The following is a 21,669-nucleotide window of genomic DNA, read 5'->3' on the forward strand; positions in this document are numbered from 1 at the left end:
ACTGGTAGAAATCATAGAGGGAAGCACAACGGACCAATACAGGTCTCAGTGCATGGGGAAACCCACCCTCTCCAATAACTAACTAACTAACTAGTCCACCCCGGGAGCTAGAATGTGAAGGGAGTACCAGCTGGTAGAAGCAGATAGCACCAGCCTGCAAAGGCTTCAGCCCACAAGCAGAGGAACGTCCGCCATTGGAAGCCGCTGCCGAGCAACGTGACTGAGAACACAAGTCTGTGTGATAGTGATTTGTGAAGTGTAATCATGAGCTGCAGAAGTGTCCAGTAAATCCTATAATCAACTCACTAAATGCGTGACAGTATTAATAAAGTCTCACTTTATGCTTGAAATTCGAAATAACGGGAATCCTAAAAAAAATCGGCAAGAGACTTGTATGTGTTTCGAAACTTGTCTTGAATTATGCAAGGTTTTTGGGAGCGAATCCTCGCATGACATTCCACGGCACTGTATTGTGTATCGCTGCTTTGTTCTTGTTGTCTGAATACCGTGACATTGAGCAAGTAACTATGCAGCCGTTATAGCACACACGAAGTAAGATAAGGAACAACCTAAAAAACTTAAATGCCAGGGACTATCTTATATTCGAGTACAGTACACGCATATACAGGCTTCTGAGTAAACGGGTACCGTCTGGATGGTAAGTGTGGTTCTTGTATTGTATTTCAACATCCTGTTGCATTGACCAACGATTTAATTTGCACGGACAGTTCACCTACTTGTTTTGCCCGTTGACTTGGTGTGTTATGATGCTACTTTTATAAATTCTACTTTAAGACATATTTCGACCTTTTAAAGTCATCATCAGGTAATTCCTACATTGCATTGCTTTTTTTTAGTGCACTGTCCTAAAACCTGGCTAAAATTAGTTCCAATTATAGATTAATTTTGTTAAAACTGGTTAAGTTTATGCTCTGTCTCTGGCATTGTGTGTGGGGTCCTGCTGTGGTGTAGAGCTGTCGTACCGTGTGTGAGGTATGACGTAGTATTCTGTGAACATAAAATACAGTATAATGTAATAAGATGTGTGGCGTTGTAAATTAAGGCTGGGGCCACACGAGCGCACAAAATGCGTCCGTTATAACGAACGTCGTGACGTACGTTGTAGAAATAAACGAGAGGCGAATGCTACGCTTTCTTCTGACCCCACTGCAGACAAAAAACTACGCACCGCATTCTGCAACTGTATGGTGTCCTTAGTAACGCAGTAACGTCCATCATAAAGTACGTTCGTTGCAACGGACGTACTTCATGCGCTCGTGTGGCCCCAGCCTAAATCTTCTGGTTGTAAGCCCGAAATGCAGTTCGACTCCAAGACTCATCGTCAGTCGTCACGTGACTCTGATTCTGACAGCGCTGTCCGCGAACTCCTCAAAGCCAGGCCTCTAACCTAGAATGAAGAACTTTATTTTACTTCCACGGTCAAAGATATTGATGACTAGTCACCTTAACGGTCAATCAGACAGTCATGAGCATAAACATGTGTAGGACTACAAAGTGAATTTATTTATCGCGGGTCTTATAGCGTAACAGTAGTAATAAACCAAATAGGTTCGTGTCCTTTCTCCCATCGCCTTTCTTGACAGGAGCCGAACTTGTGCCGCCTGTCTTTCTTGAGAAGGAGGTTCTTTGATATCGTCCTGTGTTTGTTCGTGGCACGTGGGAGAAGGGACACGACCCTATTTGGTTTATAAATTTTAACCTAAATAACAAAAGTTTTAAAAAACTTTAATATACCAAGACAACCGCTGTAGTTGTGTAAACTTTGGATTTTGTACATATTGTGCATTACAAACATTTTATGTGTATATATTTTAACATTCAGAACACCGATTGTAATAGTGGTTTCCAAAGAGTATCAATGTCCCTCTGATAATGGTCTATAGGGACGGAAACATGTAAGGGTGTTAAGAATTGAAGTAGTAAAAACTTCAACAGTCACACTGGACGGAGTTGATTTATCTTTTATAATAATGTTAGTGTGACGGACCAGAATGAAACAAATCAAATTCAATAAACAAATGTTTCCACAAATAACTCACCCCGTGAAGAACAATCCTTCTTTCGAAGCTGGTAGTAGCTCAACTCATCAGTACATCAATCGCATCCAAAGGAATCCAAAGGTTTCTTCCCATAGAAGCTCACAATTGAAAGAGTCGCTGCCACATCCTGCCAAACTATTTCACATCTATTTTTAGCCGCTTTCCTTATTAAAAAAAAAAGGAGGCTTATGAGATCACCTTGCTGTCTGTGTATCTCCGTCCCCTTAATTTTTGTTAGGAGACTTACTAGATCGTATGTCTGTGTGTCCCCTTAATTTATTCGTTTTATATGCTGTCCTTGTCATATCAAAATAAAGCAGGCGATTTGTTCTTCCCAGAACTTTTGGAAAGAGTTATATGACTCCCAGAGTCGTGAGATAGTAAAATGTGGTCACGTGCCCCGCGGGACTCAGAACCAAGAATGACTCTGCTGACGAGTCCCGGTAGCAATTTACTCGACCGACGGACTGACCCAGAACTTCCTGCCATATATACGTGGTTCTTACCAATGATCTCTTCTCTTCAAGCTGATTACACTTGTGTGCGCCTTCCTCATCTATTACACGCATACGCCATCGCCCGCCCCTCAAATAGTCCTTGATTTGATCGCCCTGATAATATTTGGTGATATTTTTTTTATTACTAGTGGGGTGGGACTAAGTCCCTTGTACTGCGGCCGTTTCTGGCCTATTGTACCAGTCCCAGATGATAGGTGAGGATGATTGTGGAGCAATTGGTGGAATGAAGATTGGCCGGGGAAACCGAAGTACTCGGAGAAAACCTGCCCCAGCGCAACTTTGTCCACCATAAATCCTACTTGATCAGACCCGGGATCGAACCCGGGCCCCCGCGGTGGAAAGCCAGCGACTAAATGATGATATGTTAGTGTAATTCTGAGAAATGTATTTGCTTTCACGATGGANCTTATATCCTCCTGCTAATTCTGAACTCTCAGGTACATCAGCGCCATGATCTCAGACGTCTGTGCTTTTCCTTCCTATATTAATTGAATATAATTTGACTTTTTGGAGCTTCTGTGTCGTCTATGTGCAACGTCGTTCACTATTCTCTCTTCGTATTCCTTTAATGGACACTACATGTTTCGACCTAACCGGCCATCTTCAGGTGTACAGGTTGTTATGCTTTAGGGCTCTGCTGCTCGCTGTAATACGGTGTTCTTTCCTGTATTGTAGCGGTGGCGGCGTATCTGAGCATGCGCACACGACAGTGGCACTGCTGACAGGCTAGGCTGATAAACGGCCTGAGAACGCACCTATTTTCGGGGTCCGAGGGAGGTACCAAATAAAAGTAGAGCAGTTTTAGGAAAGATATTTCAATATGATATATACGTATACAAGCATGCTTCGAGATATTGCAAGTTCGGTTCCAGATCACAGCAATAAAGCGAGTCACACGAATTTTTTTATTTCCCGGTGCATGTAAAAGTTATGTTTACGTTATGCTGCAGTCTATTAATTGTGCATTAGCATTATGTCTAAGAAACAATGTAAATACCTTAATTAAAAAAAAACATTTTATTGGCAAAAATGCTAACAATCATCTCAGCTTTCAGCGAGTGGTAATCTTTATGCTGATGGAGGGTCTTGACTCGATGTTGATGGCTGCTGACTGATCAGGGTGGCGGTTGCCGAAAGTTGGGGATGTCTGTGGCAATTTCTTAAGATAGTTTCAAATATTGCGAAAATTACCAACATATGACACAGAGACACAAGCGAGCACATGCTGTTGGAAAAATGGCGCCGATAGACTTGCTAGACGCAGGGTTTCCACAAAACTTCAATTTGTAATAAACGTAATATCTGCAAAGCGCAATAAAAAGAGGTTGGCCTGTAATTCAGTTTTGTAAATGCAACAGTTTCGTAGCTTGTTGGTTATACCATAACCTAGTCGATGACATGAAATGTTTCAGCCATCATCAGGCAAACATTCTGACTGTAGAAGTTTTCTACTTTGTATTGAATAGTTCATAGGCACGTAAGACGTATAAGTTTAAAAGTCTGTTAAAAATGGATCTGGGTTTCTGGTTGAAATAATTATTACAATATATTTAAATTATTTTCGCTGTCTGATTACGCGGACCTTCCGTCTCTCTGCAGTTGTTACCAAGTGCCCATCAATGAAACAGCAGCGCTACAGCGGCCAAGGGCACTCAGCTTGATAGCGAAGTGTGTTGCTCCTCTTGTAATATGATGATAATTCACAACGTCGATTGACAAAGAAAATTGCTGTGTTCTTCTCTCTGCTACATTAGGTACACGCCTGTTTTTTGTTACACTGTTCATTGTATAGCGTGTTAGATTTGAAATATCGTGTTCCTTTGGTGTGTAAATGTTGTAGACTTGGAAAGCTGACAATTATGAAGAGGTCTCGTGTGGCGAGGTCCCAGCAGAGGCTATAAAAGACAAATGACTGTACTGCCTGTGCTCGTAACGTGTCATTGTTCTTGGACTTTGAGCGCTTTTATTGAACTGGGTCAGGAATTAGCGTTCAGATAACGAATTTTATGATAGTGGCACATGCGAATTGTTCTCCAAAACAAATATGAAACTGAATACATTTTACAGTACAAAACATAATAGTACGGCCATTACTGGAATATGTTAAGTTATATAAATTTGACGAGGCTTGTAGGAGTGAAATTTGAAACATACAGAATGCACTGTCTGTAGCCAAGTGCAACAAGACGTTGTTAGTGTTAATAGTATACTAGTGAGTTCCGAGAAACTACAATTACACGTAGGAAATAAGAAAGGTATGTAAAATATAAGTAGACGAGCATCGATTGTGTCGGCGCAAGAGTGACTTAAGTTTGTTGAAAATCAGTGCAAGGAAGGCACTAACAAAGTTCTATTCATACTGAAAACCACAGAAGTGAACTTTTCTTTTTGGGTTAGATACATTGACTAATTTCGACTCCATAACTGTAAATATATTTTATTTCAATTACTGTGCAATTATCTATGGAACTCGGCCTATATTTTATCACAAAATGCTGATGGGTTTCCTGGTGAGCAGCTAAATACTATCAGCTTTTAATCCGACGTGTTAGGCACTGGACAGTCGGGGTTCCAACCCCGGCAGGGGCAAGAGACTTTTCTCCATAACGTCCAGCCGGGTGCCGGGGGTGCTCTTCTGGTCGTAAAGTGACCTCCGCGGGAAGCTGACCACTCACCTCCATCTAGCGCCGAAGGCAAGAATGATGGAGCTATACCTCCACTCCCCCATATGTCTTTATGAAGTAGTGTTTAATTGATTTCTTACAGAGATAACTTTACATTTCACCTTTTTACAAAGCAGGGTTTCAGGTTCCCATGCGATGTATCGCGGTAGAAGCATGACGCCGTTTCGGAGGAACGTACCGTCTTCATCTTCAGGACAGAGCCGCAAACCGAACAAGCATTCAGATTCAAGCAGCAAGTAGAAAGCTGCGAAATTCAAGATGGAGGCAGTAGGTTCCCAAGATGGTGCTTTCCATGATACAAAGATGATAGTATGTTTCTATTTCAGTATTAAAAATTAGTAAAATACAAAAACAAAATATCACGTTTCGATTGCATGTGTGCAGGAAAGGATCTGACGTTCGCGATGGATCAAAACGAAACGCTAAATAGCGGTGTCATTGCTGACGTGAAAAGAAGAATTGAGCAAATGTTTTACACCGGAAATCGAGAGATCGGAGACCAGGAACCAGAACAACAGTCCGACATATCACAACAGGTAAGTGGCAGTTAGGCTTCTTAGTATAGCTCGATTACTATGTGTGGTACAAACCTGCGCAAATGAGGTGAAATTGAGGGGAAACAAGATAGTGGCGTGGGTAAGCCCTTTACGAGCTACGCCAACGCAGTAACCAGCTGCCAGCAGCGAACAAAATTGTCTACCCCTCATATCTGCTGTAAGAGAACATGGACTCGTCCGTTCCATCAGTACACGAAAATTCTCTTCTGCGCATGTACCATCACATTGTAATCGAGCTCTACGCATCGATGTCAGTGTCCTAGGAGCATGCCCTCTTATTCCTACTATATTTACCCAGATATAGCCTCTAAGTTAAGCGCAGTCGCCAAATAGGTAAACCTGTTTGTTTACGTAAGAGAAAACTGTTCACAAAATTTGTTGCTATGTATATGAACAATACACATCAAAAGTTTCACGCTTCTAGCCATAATAATTCATTGATTACTGTTGCTGAAAAGCAATGCTAAATATAGACCCTGTATTTCTACCGGCCAACAAATTGTTTTATGTTACGCAAGACGGTAAAATACCGTATCACTACTGAAACTGCATATTTTCGATGATCTTCATCAACTTGCACTTTCAGGGCCCTATTAATTGACGTTAGTACCGCTTCCACCTCAGAAGTTCAGACAACGGGCATGTTGATGCTGTAACGGATTTGATGAACGCGTTGCCAAGCAACAGCTCTGTAAACACGGTCCAAAACGCAACAATAGAGGAAGCCGTGTTTCCCATATCCGTGGTGAGGAGGTCAGGCATGTGACTGGGTTACTTGTAGAAATGAAGCACAGACAAATTGTGATGTGCCATGAATGGCAAGCACGCAACTGATATCTGTGACATGTCATAAAGGCGTGACACTTGAGTAGCGTAGATTAACTTTCATTGATGTTTCCGCCTGAGGCTTCGTCCTACAATGAGGCCTCCACTAATCTCCATAACTTTTCATAAGCCCTGTTTTTTGGAACTTGTGGGTCGCGACACGCCCAGGAGGTAGGTCAAGATCAACTGTAATGACGAGTGTCACCAAGTCTGTATAAAGTACAGTTACATTGAAGAACAGCTGTTGCGAGTCAGCAAAATGTACAGGTGCTACCCACAACCGGTGAAATATTTCGTGATATACTTTAAAACTTATTGTAGCTGCAGACAGGCTGTAAAGTTATTTGCTGTCCTGTTGCCGAGGAAATTAAGAGGGGACTGAACTCGTGTAATTCCTGCTACCATTCAGTCCAGAACCTTTTGTCTTCTCGTCTGCTGCCCAAAAACATAAAAATTAGAACATACAAAACTATAACTTTGCCTGTGGTTCTGTATGGGTGTGAAACTTGGTCTCTGACATTAAGGGAGGAACATAGACTGAGGGTGTTTGAGAACAGCGTGTTGAGGAGAATATTTGGACAGAAGAGGGATGAAGTGAGAGGAGGCTGGAGAAAACTGCATAATGAGGAGCTTCATAACTTGTACTCTTCTCCAAGTATAATTAGAATGATCTAGTCAAGGAGGATGAAATGGGCAGGGAATGTAGCACGAATGGGGGAGACGAGGAATTCATATTGGATATTGGTGTGAAAGCCAGAATGAAATAGACCACTGGGAAGACCAAGGCATAGGTGGGTGGACAACATTAAAATGGATCTTAGAGAGATAGGATGGGATGAATTGGATTGATCTGGCTCAGGATATGGACCAGTGGAGGGCTCTTGTGAACGTGGCAATGAACCTTCGGGTTCCATTATGCTGGGAAATTCTTGAGTAGCTGCAGAATTGGCGGTTCCTCCAGAAGGTCTCAGCTCCATGAGTAAGTAAGTAAGTATTGCTAGTGGGGTGGGACTAAGTCCATTGTACTGCGGCCACTTCTGGCCTACTGTACCAAAGTAAGTAAGTAAGTAGTTGTAATTGTATTTGCATTGTATGCATTGTGTGTAGTGTGTCCTTTATTGTTTGTGTAGTTTTGCGTGCTGTGTTTTGTTTGAGTATGATGTGCGTTATTTGTGTTGTGTCTCATTGTAGCACCACTGACACCGACTAAAAAACCATTTGCAATTAAAATAAATAATGATAATAAAAACCGAGTTAATGTACGAATCTACATTCTTATTGTAGTGAAGGGTGAATAATTTCCTGCGTGTTTCCATTTGCTTAACATGTTACTGTACAAAGAGCGGGAAGTCGTGAAGACGAGAGAGGAGTCAGCTGATAACTCAAGCCTCTGTTGGGTTCAGTGACTGGATCACAGCAGATAATGAATTGGAAATGATGTGGCAGGAAGGGGCAGCAACCTAATTAAGTTATTATCCCGGCATTCGAGTGAAAGGGCTGAGGAATACCACGAAATATATCAGTCAAGATGGTCGATGTTCAGGCTGAGATTCAGACAGTGACTAGTGTTTCAGACGCCATACTCGCCCTCCCCTACAGGAACGGACCTGATAAAATCTACGAATAAACGCCCCCCCCCAACAAATATGGGTGCGACCAGGATATTTTACGAAGAGGGAACAGCCCAAAAATGTGCTTACAAACTTACATTTATAGCTCAAGCGGTTAGTCGCTGGCTTCCCATCGCGGCGGGTTCGATCCCGGGTCTGGTCAAGTGGGATTTGTGGTGGACAAAGTAGCGCTGGGGCAGGTTTTCTCCGAGTACTTCGGGTTACCCTGCCAATCTTCATTCCACCAATTGCTCCACAATCACCTTCACCTATCGTCTGAGGCTGGTACAATAGGCCAGAAGTGGTCGCAGTACAAGGGACTTAGTCCCACACCACTAGCAATTAAGAAAAGTCAGTTAAGAATACGTTCACGGATCTCACTACAGTTGTGGGTCTCTGAACTGAAGCATAAATGTCACAACATTTAAAGGTAGTTTTAACATAAGTAGTTTTTTTTTCATTTTCTTTTTTCCAAAATTCAAAGGTTTTCCTTCCATGTCGAAGCCCATGCCCCTGGCCGATTTTAACCCCAATACCAATGAGGCATAAGAGCCGGGACAGCTCAGTCGTTACAGCGACGGGTTATGGTCTCAACGGCGCAGGTTCGATTCCTGGCAGGAATAAGTTTTTTTCTGCGTTCCACAACGTCCCACACAGCCTCCTATACAATGTGAACCGGAGGTAAAGCGGTTAGGGCAACAAGCTGACATCTCACCTCCATGTTATGTCCAGGTTAAGATTTGTGGAGCTATATCTCCACTACCCATACGTCTTCATGGCGTGGTGTTTAATTAATTAAGCACAGGGACTTCATGTTTACCTTTATATAAATGAGACATGTAATAACATTTTAACCTCGAATATTTACTTTTTTTATCAGCGTGCTATATTACACTTCAATTATTTTTCCTGTGACAGGCTTGGCTTTATTTTGTGGCTTTCTTGGCACTGGAGAACCTCATTCTGCGGCTGGAGGGAAAGCCAACAATACGTCTGAACGATGGCGTAACGTCACTGTCACACGGCTTAATAACGGAATGTGGCAGGTATGTACCAGTCCCCATTTTAAAACACGCGAAAATCTTAAAATGAACATGTTCAAGGGCCCCGGAACCAAGATATACTCTGCTGGCGAGGCCATCAGCAATTTAACCAACCGTATGACCGTTAGGCACAAACCTTTCAAATACATTTATGAAAAACGACCATGCCAAGTGGAGTTTCTTTGCATACAGCAGTTTGTGAATTATCCTCCTGCTAGTGCCGAATTCAAGAATGAAGTAGCTATTCTTCCACTCCCTCATATGTCTTCATGGCGTGGTGTTTAATAAATTAAGCAAAACGACAACTTTACCTTATTCATTATTCATAATTAAGCACCCCTTGCAGTCAGCTATGAAAGGTAAAGAGTTTTTTTATTCATATTGTCACGTGTATGGAGGAGGGTTGCGTGTGACTTATAAGACGGGTTCTGGATTGGATGTTGGGATTTATTGACACCATATAAACACCACTCCGAACTACCGGCAATTACAGCGCTATCGTTAATCAACACACTTCACAGTTCACTGTTACACACGCAATAAGGTTCTCAGTCTTCACTAGTCGTATCTTGGCAACGGATTTATGACAGTCTCACTGTCACTTCAAATCACACATGAAGTCTACTTTGCACTATCGAATTCTTTTCTTGTCATTTCTTCTCAATTGCCTTAAGACTGCCACCTCCAGAACTCGACCCATTTCTTGACCACAACTCCCAATTCCTTCGGAACTTCTTGTTTTATAGCCTCGGAGCCAAACCCAACGGAAAACACCGTCTTCCATTGTCCCGTATTGTTTTAGGCGTGTTTACTGATCCTTTGCCTAGCAATAGACGTCCTACTGTTGCGCGCGTTGGCTCCGGCGGGAATGTGTTTACCGAGTCGTTGCCTAGCAATGGGTCTATACGTCACAATATTTAACAGGAAATCTTTTGAATCTTATGACAGTACATTTTGAGGCCCGCGTTTTGAATTTATAACAGTGGATGAGCATTCACAACAGTGTGCACTGGCTGATCGACCGTCAATATGTCTACAGACTGGTGTTCCGGGGAGCAGAGAACTGGGTCTACATTTATGTTCACGAACACTTCTGTCTCGTAGAGCTGCCCTGGGACTCCGCATGGACGTGGTATTTGGCTGTCTTAGGGGTAGACTTTTGTTACTACTGGCTACATCGGGCATGTCACGGTACGTTTCCTTGAAAATATACAGGGTGTTTCTAAAGTACTGTCGGTATTTCCGTGCTCTATAATTTTCAAACCGGAAATATAAAGTAAAGCTGCTTAAGGAATATGAAAGTGTAACTCAGAAAGTTTCATTTAGAAACGTAGTTGCTGAGAATAATAAAACTTTTTGACTTACACATTCATATTCCTTAAGTAGTTTTATTCTGTTGTTTCCTGTTTGAAAATTATAGGCCACGGAAATCCCGACAATAATTTAGAATCACTCTGTATAAAGGTAAAGTTGTTTCTGTGCTTATATAATTAAGCACTACGGCATGAAGACGCATGGGGGGCGGAGGTATCGCTCCACCATCTTGACATCAGCACTAGATGGAGGTGAGTGGTCAGCTTAAGGCCTCGGCTACTTTATCCCCGGAAAATGGACCCCGGTATGTGTTGGATAAAAGGCTGGATGGGCCCCAGAGCCGGTCTGGACACCTTGGAATAGAGAAAAATATCTTGCCCTTGTCGGGAATCCAACCCCGGACGTCTAGCTCCTAGCCCGTCGCTATACCGACTGAGCTATCCCGGTTCCTTTCAAAATGTATAGCAACTGTGAGTAGCGTGGAAACCAGAAGCGTGGAGATTCTGAAATATACGCCAAGCTGATAAATTAATTTAATGCAAAAATGCAAATGCACTTGAAGATGTGGAGTGAAGACACGGTTTACATGTCCCAGTTTAACAAAACTTGAAGTCCTATGAAGTAAATGGAATACGTGTACTTCATTGTGAGGCGCTAAGAATGACAGAACAAACACCCGGAGTGCAGTAGCTCAAATGGCAGACAGGGTAGAAAGTCCTGTCGCGTTCTTCATAACAAAGATTTACAACGTTGATTTTTTTCCCTTTGGCACTACAGCCCTAGCAGGCCTAGGCCTCCATGAACTTCTCCATTCACTTCTGTTTTTCTGGATCTTACACATTCGGTAGGACTCCTTGGGAGGGTGATCAGCTCGTCACAAGGCCTCTACCTGTAAACAAACACAGAAAAACGCACACACACAAACTAAACATCAATGCCTTGAGTGGGATTCGAACCCACGATCCCGGTTTCCAAGCGAGCGAAGACAGTACATGCCTTAGACCGTGACCGTGATTACGCAAGTCAAAGTGTGAACACGGTGTGTCGAAAGGTTTCACATACTCGTCCATAACAAATCTGCTTGTTCACTTATGAAACCATAGCATCAATTGGCACATTTAAGAACATGCACACACAGAAAAGAAACAGCTGTTTTACTGATGAATTCGTTGCTTAGTTACACTGGCTAATAAGTCTGGGCCTAACACAGTGACCACGCCGTCTAAAGCAGGCATGTCCAACTTCAAACAGATTGTGATCGACTTCTTAGTGTCAAAACTGCCAGTGATCTACCACCCCCTCCTATCCCCGTACCTCGCTTTAAGCAAAAATATTGGTAAAAATAACACAAAACATGATGTTTGTTGTAAAAGCAACATACATTGAAAGTACAGACTACTTTAATACGTATTTTCCCTTCAAAATCTGAATATAATCATATTATATTACAAGTGAATTTACATGCTTTTCACATATAATTTCCTTATTGGCCTATGAGAACGACCAAAAATCGTCCCGCGATTGACGCTTTGGACATGCCAGGTCTAAAGCATGGACACTCGCCCGCTCGAACAGTGGGGTCGTGTGTTCGAATCTCACTCGAGGCATGGATGTTTGTGTGCGTTTATTCTGTGTATAGGTAGAGGCCTTGACCGCTTCTGTGGTCTAGTGGTCTGAGTTTCTGGCTACAGATCCAGAGGTCCCTAGTTCGATTCCCGGCGCTACCAAATTTTCTGAGTAGTTGGTCTGGAACGGGGTCCACTCAGCCTCGTGAGGATAACTGAGGAGATATTTCAATGAAATAGTGGCTCCGGTCTAGAAAACCGAGATTAACGGCCGTGGGGATCCGTTGCGCTGACCACGTGATACCCCCTATCCGCTAAAGTTGACACTAACTTCGCCGACAAGCGGCGGTCGCTCGGTCGGTATATGTCGCTTGCGGACTACAGGTCACGGAGTGTGATAGGTAGAGAACTTGCGACCGGCTGATCCCTTGTACAAGGAGTCCTACCAACTGCGTATAGGATCAAGATACTGAAAAGCGGCCAAGGCCCAACAAAGGGCTGTAAAGCCATAGACAGACAGACAGACAGATAGAATGTCTGCACACTTGAAACAATCTTTTGGAAAAAAAACAAACATATTATGACATGTAGACCCATAGCTAGGAAACGAGCTAGCAAACACGTTTCCATAGAGATGGATTCTTGGAAACTAAGTCGTTACGGAACGACATGTCTGTTGTCGAAGGTAGGAGAAACTTAACACACAACATGCTTCAACTACGCTTTATTTGAGACTGAGACTGGCGTACAAAGAGATCAAATGGTTTGGTAGAATCCCTCCAGACGGCGTGCAAGTGCCCTCCACACCAGATGGCGCGCGAGTGTCCTCCACACCAGATGGCGTGCGAGTGTCCTCCACATCCTCCCCACCCTGGTCTATCCCGATCTCCAGAGGGATAACCAGCTGAATGGGTCTGGCAATCTGCGAGCCGTGGGTCGTCCTCAGGAGCACGGTCCGCGCCACGCCATCTCTGCCAGGTCGAAGTCCTTCCACTCGAGCCAACTTCCACATGTGGCGTCGAATGTGGTCCTCCTGCAGGAGTACAACATCTCCAATCTTGAGCTCAGCTGATTTACGTGGATTCCGGCGTGTATGGAAGGATCTTAGTTCTAGGAGGTAATCCTTGGTCCAACGTCTCCAGAAGTCGTCTGCAATCTTTTGCCTCAGCCTATACAGCTTGCTCAGACTAGAAGTTGCTGCTGCTGCTTGTCCGGAGGGTATCGTGGTCAGTCTTTCTCCAGTCAGGAAGTGAGCTGGCGTCAAGGTGTTCTGGTCATCCGCCTTTGTGAGCGGTCTCGAATTGAGGGCGGCTTCAATACTGACAAGTAGGGTATTCGTCTGCTCTTCGTCGGTCTGCAGCTTCCCTAAAGTCTTCCGTAGACAGCGTTTAACGGATCCCACCATCCTCTCCCACCACCCTCCCCACCAAGCCGCCCTTGGGGGGATAAACTTCCAAGTGACATTGTGGTGAGCGAGATATTGGTGCGTGCGGGGATCTAACAACACGGAACCGAATTCCTTTAGTTCCTTGTTGGCTGCATGAAAGGTCTGAGCATTATCTGAGTAAATGGTGTGGGGTAGCCCTCTTCTTCCAACAAACCGTTGTAGGGCCATCAGGAATCGGTCCGTGGAGAGGTCCGTCGTAAGCTCAAGGTGCAGTGCCCTCGTGGAAGAGCAAGTGATTAGAAGAATGTATGCTTTCTTAGTGGTTCCACCGGACTTAATGTATAAGGGTCCGGCGAAGTCGATTCCTATATTTGAAAAGGGTTTGGAGGGTTGAACCCTGTCCGCAGGAAGTGGTGCTTCTAACGCATCTGCGTGTCGGTTGTGAGCTATTTTGCAGGGCATGCAGTCATGGAGCACTTTCCTTATGGCTTGGCGGGCTCTCAGTATCCAGAACTGTTGTCTGAGCTCCGTCAGAACAATATGTACTCCGAGATGATGAAGGTTAACATGGGTCTGCATGATCAATAGTTTCGTGAAGTGGTGAGAGCCGTCGAGTATAACGGGATGTTTTTCATCTGGCGTAAGTCTGGAGAACTGCAATCTTCCACCTAAACGAATCAATCCATCTTCCATGTAAGGGTTGAAACAAGCAATCCTCGATGTGCGTTGCACAAGTTCGCCTCTCTTTAGACGACTTACTTCCTCGGGAAAACATTCCGATTGGACTGCTCGGATCCAGTACATACGCGCCTTGTGTATTTCCGACGCCGTCAGGCCTGCTGGTGGTCGTTCGTTCCTCTTTAACATGTGAACAAACCTAATAACGAGGGCGGTGATGTGTAACACCTTCCAAAGGGAACTGAATCTAGAAATTTGAAGCAGTGGCTCGAACAAGGAGACGGTCAGAACTTGGTTCACAGCTTTCTTGGCCTCCGGTAGGGTGGGGTCTAGGACGTTAGTATCATTAGGCCAGCAGTTTGGAGGCTGTGCAAGCCAAATAGGACCATTCCACCATAAGGAAAAGGAGGCAAGTTTGTCAGCAGGTAGTCCTCGGGATAGGCAGTCAGCTGGGTTGGTCCCTCCTGGGCAATGTCGCCACTGGCTAGGGGCAGTGGAAGTTTGAATCTCGGTCACTCTGTTACAAACGAAGGTTTTCCATTTATTGGGGTCTCCTCGTATCCATCCCAACGTAACCAGAGAATCGCTCCATAAGGTAGCATCCGTAATCGGGTAGTCTGTTGCCCGGCTGAAGTAGCGGAGGAGCCTGGCACCTAAAAGAGCGGCAAGGAGCTCCAAGCGTGGAAGGGTGACCCTTTTGAGAGGAGCGAGTCGATTTTTGCTGCACATTAGTTGTACCGTAGCATCGTGGTCCATTGGGTTCCGAACGTAGAGCGCAGCGCCATAAGCTCGCTCGGAGGCATCGCAGAATACATGAACTTGTGACCCCTTGCTATGCATAATGTGAACACAGCGGGGAATGTTGAAACGAGACAGAGAAGTAAGAGTAGAGATCCAGTGGCGCCATCGTACTCCGAGATCGTGTGGCAGGAGTTCGTCCCAGCCAATCCCACGGCACCACGTATCCTGAAATAAAATCTTCGCCACTACTGATGTTGGTGAAGCCAGTCCAAGGGGGTCGTAGAACGTGGCAGCGGCCCGTAGGAGGCATCTCTTGGTAGTTGGACCGGCCGCTACTTTATCTGTGACGTCCCGATGATCAAAGTTGAAGGTATCGAGTTCGGTGTTCCAGTCAATGCCCAGAACTTGAGCCTGTTGTTTGATGTCTCGGCCTTCGGCCGTCCAAATGTCCTTTAGCTGCTGTGAATTAGTTGCCCACCTTGCCATGGGCATCTGTACTTTCTTCATAAGGCGCACGAGCTGGTAGTAGAGCGAGATTACATCATTATCATTTCCAACAGCGGCAACAAAGTCATCCATGAACATATGATCGTTGATGAGAGCAGCTGCCTGAGGAAATTCCCCCTCATGAATGGTGGCTAGCTCCCGTAGTGTAGCGGAAAGGAGAAATGGGCTGCAAGTGAGTCCAAATGGCAATCTCGTGAAGCGATACGATACAACCTCGTCCGTCAGGGTGTAGCTCCCATCCTCGTGCTTGAGGCAGTGATACCACAGGAACCGCGTCAAGTTTCTATCCTTGTGATGCAGGGTTAGCTGCAGAAAGGCTTGGCGTATGTCTCCTATAATCGCCAGGGGATGCTGTCGGAATCTTAACATCAAGGAGAGGAGCTCCGGAAGCAGGTTTGGTCCCATTTCCAGAGCGTCGTTGAGAGAGGGTGCATCCCTCTCATGTGCTGCTCCATCGAAGACGATGCGCCATTTCAAATGACCACGTTTGTCTTTCTTCACTAAATGGTGGGGCAGGTAGTAAGTATCCTGTGTCCCGTCTGTAGGCGGTGCAATCTCTACATGCTCTTGCCTGATGTAGTTGAACATCTGATCGTGGTAGACCTTGCGTAGCGTTTCGTCCCTTTCAAGTCTCCTTTCTAGTGAGTGGAACCGTTTCTTAGCGTGATGATAGTTGCTGGATAGGGAGACGTGTTCTTTTCTCGGAAGTGATACCACTCGTCGTCCATTCTGAAGACGGTGGGAAGCGTGAAACTGGGACAAAAGTAAAGAATCCCTTTCGCTCATGGTTTGAGGTTGTTCCAAGGAGATCCCTATCGTTTCTAAATCCCAAAAACGGCGAAGGTCATCGTCTTGGGGAGAGGCTGCTTGACCCAAATTTATGTAGTTCACAGTCGTGAAATCCACAGTGATGCCGGAGCGGCTTCCGCTGAGTATCCATCCAAATCGCGACGGTAGTAGTACTAGGGATGGCGACAGCCTTACAGGTCCAGTATTTTTAACAATCCTCCAGTATTGATCGCCGCCAATCAGAAGTTCGATAGGAAAATCAGCGCTATTGTCCTTGGGGTCCGCCAGTTGCAGTTTACGAATGTTCCCGAGAGTCTGGATGTCATGGGGGACCCTTGGAAGAGGAGAGAAGGAGTGATCGCTCTCAAGTGCAAAGACAGGGATGCTGAAATTCGTCCAGATACCCTTTATGTTCATCTGGACCAGTCTGCGTGAGCTGGAGGAGGGAGACTCGGTCTCAAAGGAACTTACTGACAAGGTCTTATTGTCGATCACCTCTAGCAGTAGTTCATCTATTAGGGATTTATTCACAAAACTCGACTGACTACCTCCGTCGAGTACGCACCGGGTAAGCTTGCTCCTCCCCGTCGGTCCAGTAATCCATACCCGTGCCGTCTGCAGGTACGTGAAGTTGAGGGACGAAACGTCTATCCTGTTTACGGATGTCTCCGGCGTTTGCGAAGTGGGGAGCATCGGATCCCGGTTGGTTTGACAGATGGATCTGTGATGGCCGCCCCTGCAGTTGGAGCAATGCACTCCTCCCCTCTTATTGCATGCCCTTGAGTTGTGGCCGCGGTTGAGGCAAAGAAAGCAGCGGTTGGTAGCTTTCAGTTTCTGGATGCGGCTATTCACATCCGGGACGACCGTACAGTCCTGGGCCCAATGATTACGACCTTCGCAGAAGACAGAAGGGTTCAGCAGGTCTCTTCTTCCTTCGCTCAGTCCTCTTCTGCTTCGAATGGACATGGAGAGTCACTGCGGTAGGCGTAAAGTCCGAGTGAGACGGCACCTCCCCATGAATCTTGCTCGCAATCAGAGCCCCGTCTACTTCTTCGTTCAAGAACGTCATCAGCGCGGAGAGGTTGCCTTCCGCCGTATTTGTCCTTTTGGAATGGATAAGCCAGCGGCGGCAGAGGGCGTCGGGGAAGGCTCGCAGAATTTTCGGGGCAAGCACCCGACCGTAGGCATCGACGTCCTCACCCAATGCTATTAGCGCCTGGATCCGCCTGTTACATTCAACATACGTCGTATTCAGGGATTCCGGGTCATCGTGAAGGGCTGGACTAAGGTTCTCTAAGTAATCCAGATGAGCCTGAATGATCCGGTTCTTGTCTCCATATTTAGACCGAAGGATTTTCTTGGTCTGCTCGTAGGTGTCCGCAATTACAGGAATGCCATCCACGAGACGCTTAGGTTCTCCCTCTAAATATCCTCTCAAAAACACGTGCTTTTCAGTCTGAGACACTGACGGGTTCTGGTCGACGGACGATTGGAACTGCTCCCAAAATCGAGACCATGCTTCTACATTCCCGGCGAAGGGCTCTAGTTTCATCGTGGGCAATCTAACAAAACTCGGAGCAGCGACTACGGGAACCGAGGGTGTCACACTGAGAGCGGACGTTGAAGCGGCTAGCCTCTCGTCCAGCCCCTTCGCGGCGCGATGTATAGCACGCTTGGCCGAGTCAATATATTCCTCACATTTTTCAACATCCGTCGGGAAATCGCTGTCTGATAGCAAATCATGTATCGCCTCGTCTAATACAACAAGTTTGTTCAATGTCTCCTGAAGTCTGCCTTGTGAGTACTGATAATCGTCCGCTGGAGTTGTCTCTGTATACCCATTTATCTCCGAGACAAAGCGAGTTACGTTCGCCCTTTCTCTGGTGCGTTTGCGCTTCAAGTTGTGAAGCTTGTCTGCAGATGGCTCTGCCATCGAAGGTCGCACTCTGTATTACCGACTGAACAGCTGGAGCAGGACTAGTGCCGTGGGTAGCGTTGCAGTCGCTTAACGGCTAACGGTAATTTCACAATGTGTACCAGGCAAACTAACACGGCTCTACGTATAAACAGAATGCAGTCCTCACCTTCGTGTCCAGCACAATAGATGTGCGCGATCAGATCCTACTACGGCAGTAAGAGTTCACGTTACAAATACGTTTCCCCTCGTGGCGTAATGGCATGTTCGCAGCGGCGTTCCGCGTACTCCAGTCTTCCAATCCACTCTTCCTTCAAGGCATCTGAGTCTTGTCTTGTAAGAAAGTGTTCCGGGTCCTCGAGGTTGCTTCGTGGCGTGATCTACTGTAATCCCGGGTTTCGGCACCAACTTTTATGTTGTCGAAGGTAGGAGAAACTTAACACACAACATGCTTCAACTACGCTTTATTGAGACTGAGGTACAAAGAGATCAAATGGTTTGGTAGAATCCCTCCAGACGGCGTGCAAGTGCCCTCCACACCAGATGGCGCGCGAGTGTCCTCCACACCAGATGGCGTGCGAGTGTCCTCCACAATGTCCATGAATACGAGTGATCAACAAACATTTCCTTAGATTGCCACGTGGAGGCCGTGTCGAATACCTCCACCTCAGCCCTGCGAGTCGTAGGAGGCGACGAAAAGGGAAGTCTCGAATGTGAGACAGTAAAATACCGTCACCACGAGCCCCACGGGACTCGGGCCCGAAAATGACTGCACTGGCGAGGGCCATCAGCAATTTTAAACGACAGACCCATCCTCTAGTCGGAGAGGATGATACACAAGGACTATAACCGCAAGTGTTCAGTTGGGAGAAAATACTGGTCGTGAGTCTCAAGGGGTTTGTCGCCAAGACGAACTGAATGGCGGTAAACCGCCACTCGTAAAGTAACTCTGACTCTGCAGCCATTTATTGTGAATTGTTGTAAGCCACTGTGATTAGGAGTGATTGCACAAGATGTTAATAAACCCAATCATCCTTATTATTATTAGGCACAGGGACAACTTTGCCTTTTTAAATATTAAAATATTCTAATTGGAACTCAAATTAAGTTAAGCGTTAAAAGGCATGTGTGTATACATTTTTTTTCTTTGTGTTGTCGTGTCCCTTTTGTCTTGTGTTGCCAGGTGTTTAGGTGGTGCTCCCCAATGTGCATTCTAGTTTAGCGTGTGATGTTGATGTTCCGGTTATGTGTGGTGTAGGGGTGTATGATGTCTTGTTTTCGTGTTCACTTCTTCCCATGGCCTGCTCTTGTGTGGGGAGTGTTACGCCTGCGCGAATGGTTCAAAACAACTGTCTGTTTCTTTGCTTCGCAGAGGTTCATATCTTATGGGCACAGCACCAGGTGCATCACAGCTCCGAAGAGTACAACCTGCCGGTAGGGCTGAGACACTCCATTCTGCAGAATTGGTGCGGCTTTGTAAGTTCCCGCTTCCCCGTAACAAGAACAAGGAAGAGCTAACAAGAGTACTGTGCTCCAAATTGGAGTATACATTTTCCAAATGCTTTCTTTGAGAATTTATGCCTCTCACTAACCTAAAATGTATATATTGCTTATACAAACATTGTGGGAGTCGGTCAAGCTCAGGAAGTATAACGAATAGGCTTGGGATGGACGCCTGGGGTTCGATTTCCGACGGGTGCAAGAGATTTCTCTGTACGCCACAGCATTCAGACAGGCTCTCGGGCCCACGAAACTTCATATCCAATGAGTACCAATGAGTACCAGGGCCTCCTTCTTCGGGATAAAGCGGTTGGGGCATGAAGCTGACCACTCGCCTTCATCTAGTGCCGAGGTCAAGAAAATATGGATCTGTACATCCACTCCTCCATACGCCTTCACCGAAGTTTCGGAGGAACATGGTACCTCCATCTTCAAGGTCGAAAGTGTTGAGAATCTAGTAATGTAAAAATGTTCAAGTTGGTAATAGTGATCTATATTCATTTGTTTTTGTTTTCTATTATACTAAAACGCTTCTTCTCATCCAATATGGCTGTTAAGTGATATGTAAGCACGACATAAAAAATCAGCAGAAAGAAAAGCAGTGCAAGAAACTAGCGTGAAGCAGGTAGCTAACAGCTTGACTTTCACTGGAATATGCGGCGTATTATCCCAGAAGACAGAGCTCCTCAGTTTCAGTTTGGTTTGGAAGCCTTCTCTTTCGCTTCTGGTAGACAGAAGATAAAGTTATCTCTGTAACAGTCTGTGGAGGCCCATAGAGTTCTGAGACGTCGAGGCTACCACGTTTTCTCTAGACAATCAGCTCACAGATGGCGGTGAGGTTATCGGCCGCTCTTTACCACCCAGGAAGATTCCTGGTACTCATTTCTGTTAGAAGCTGAGTCGACCCCAGGGCCATAGTGCGGCTGGAAGGATTAGGTAAACTGAAAAATCCAATCACCTCAACCCATGACCTTCCGGCTTGTAACAATTATGCTACTAAGTGCTCCTTCGTAGGTAGACACTATAGGAAAATACCTTAGAATCAGTTTGATTTTATAATGTAGGGCTGGGACACCGCGTTACGGTACCCAGTTTGATTCTGGAAGTGTCAATTGTACTGTGGCTGTGTACTATTTGTTAGGCTCGTTCCAAAAATGGTGTCCATATCTTTAAACAACATCTGGTAGATGTATATGTACAAATGGCTTGTTATACACGGCGGATGCGTTCCTGAAAATCACCGCATATATCTAAAGGAAGGTACGTGTAAAATCAGGACTGTAGATAAAGAACACTGAGCATAGAAGGTTACGAAACAAGGTAACTGGGTCAAAATGGTGGGGAAAATGAGGGAAACCGCCCACACAAATCACAGGGCATGGGCGGCAGACTGTTGTCATGGCTGCAAATTGGCCAGGTTACTTAAGGAAGCTGTCGGTATCAAGACATTACTGATGGTAACATGAGAAACGAATTGGAAAAAATTTAGAAGAAACCAGTAGGCTTAATCTAAGTACTGAAAAACCATAACAAGCCTCATTCAAGATAGGTGTCTCACCTGAGATTTGAACCAGCCGCAAGATACAAATGCTATGGGTAATGCAATAAAACCACAGATAACTATTTACCTATACACAATAATGGAGGTAATGCATAAATATGTGTTTATTTGTTATCACAAAAGTCCTCCATGTTACATTAAAACTATTGTAATATATTTACATACTGTATTTATGAAGGTAATACAGATCAGCCACTCATAAGGCACAACGATTCAATTATTATGACCTAAAACTTCAGTAACACTAACACAAAGGCCAACCTCAAGATTAGATTCTAGATGAGTACTATCCAATTCACACTGCCTAAACCTGTTTCATAAATTTTGTCCAAAAAAAGATATCTTCCTCCAAATATTTCCCCATTAGCATGTAAATTGTTGTGCCCTTTAAGTCGCATGTCTGTGTCTGTCTGTA

General features: G+C 45.1%; 1 protein-coding gene across 7 annotated transcripts in view; it reads left to right on the plus strand.

Moving 5' to 3' along the window:
• Positions 1-438: 438 nt before the first annotated feature.
• Positions 439-21,669, plus strand: part of LOC111874864 (alkylglycerol monooxygenase) — a 38,650-nt gene continuing 17,419 nt past the window's right edge. Inside the window, exons 1-5 of one of the 7 annotated variants that reach the window (XM_023871126.2) lie at positions 447-658; positions 5,647-5,798; positions 9,173-9,300; positions 10,337-10,488; positions 19,566-19,669. In XM_023871126.2, coding sequence (XP_023726894.1) covers positions 5,667-5,798; positions 9,173-9,300; positions 10,337-10,488; positions 19,566-19,669 — 516 coding nt within the window. In that variant the 5' untranslated portion in view covers positions 447-658; positions 5,647-5,666. Of the gene's footprint in view, positions 659-4,257; positions 4,333-4,372; positions 4,834-5,646; positions 5,799-9,172; positions 9,301-10,336; positions 10,489-17,264; positions 18,619-19,565; positions 19,670-21,669 lie in introns of those variants that run through there. The other 6 variants (XM_023871351.1, XM_023871438.2, XM_023871603.2 and 3 more) reach the window with 6 other exon arrangements.

Source organism: Cryptotermes secundus, unplaced genomic scaffold (assembly GCF_002891405.2).
Source record: "Cryptotermes secundus unplaced genomic scaffold, Csec_1.0 scaffold133, whole genome shotgun sequence".
In the NCBI taxonomy this organism is placed as follows: Eukaryota; Metazoa; Arthropoda; class Insecta; order Blattodea; family Kalotermitidae; genus Cryptotermes; species Cryptotermes secundus.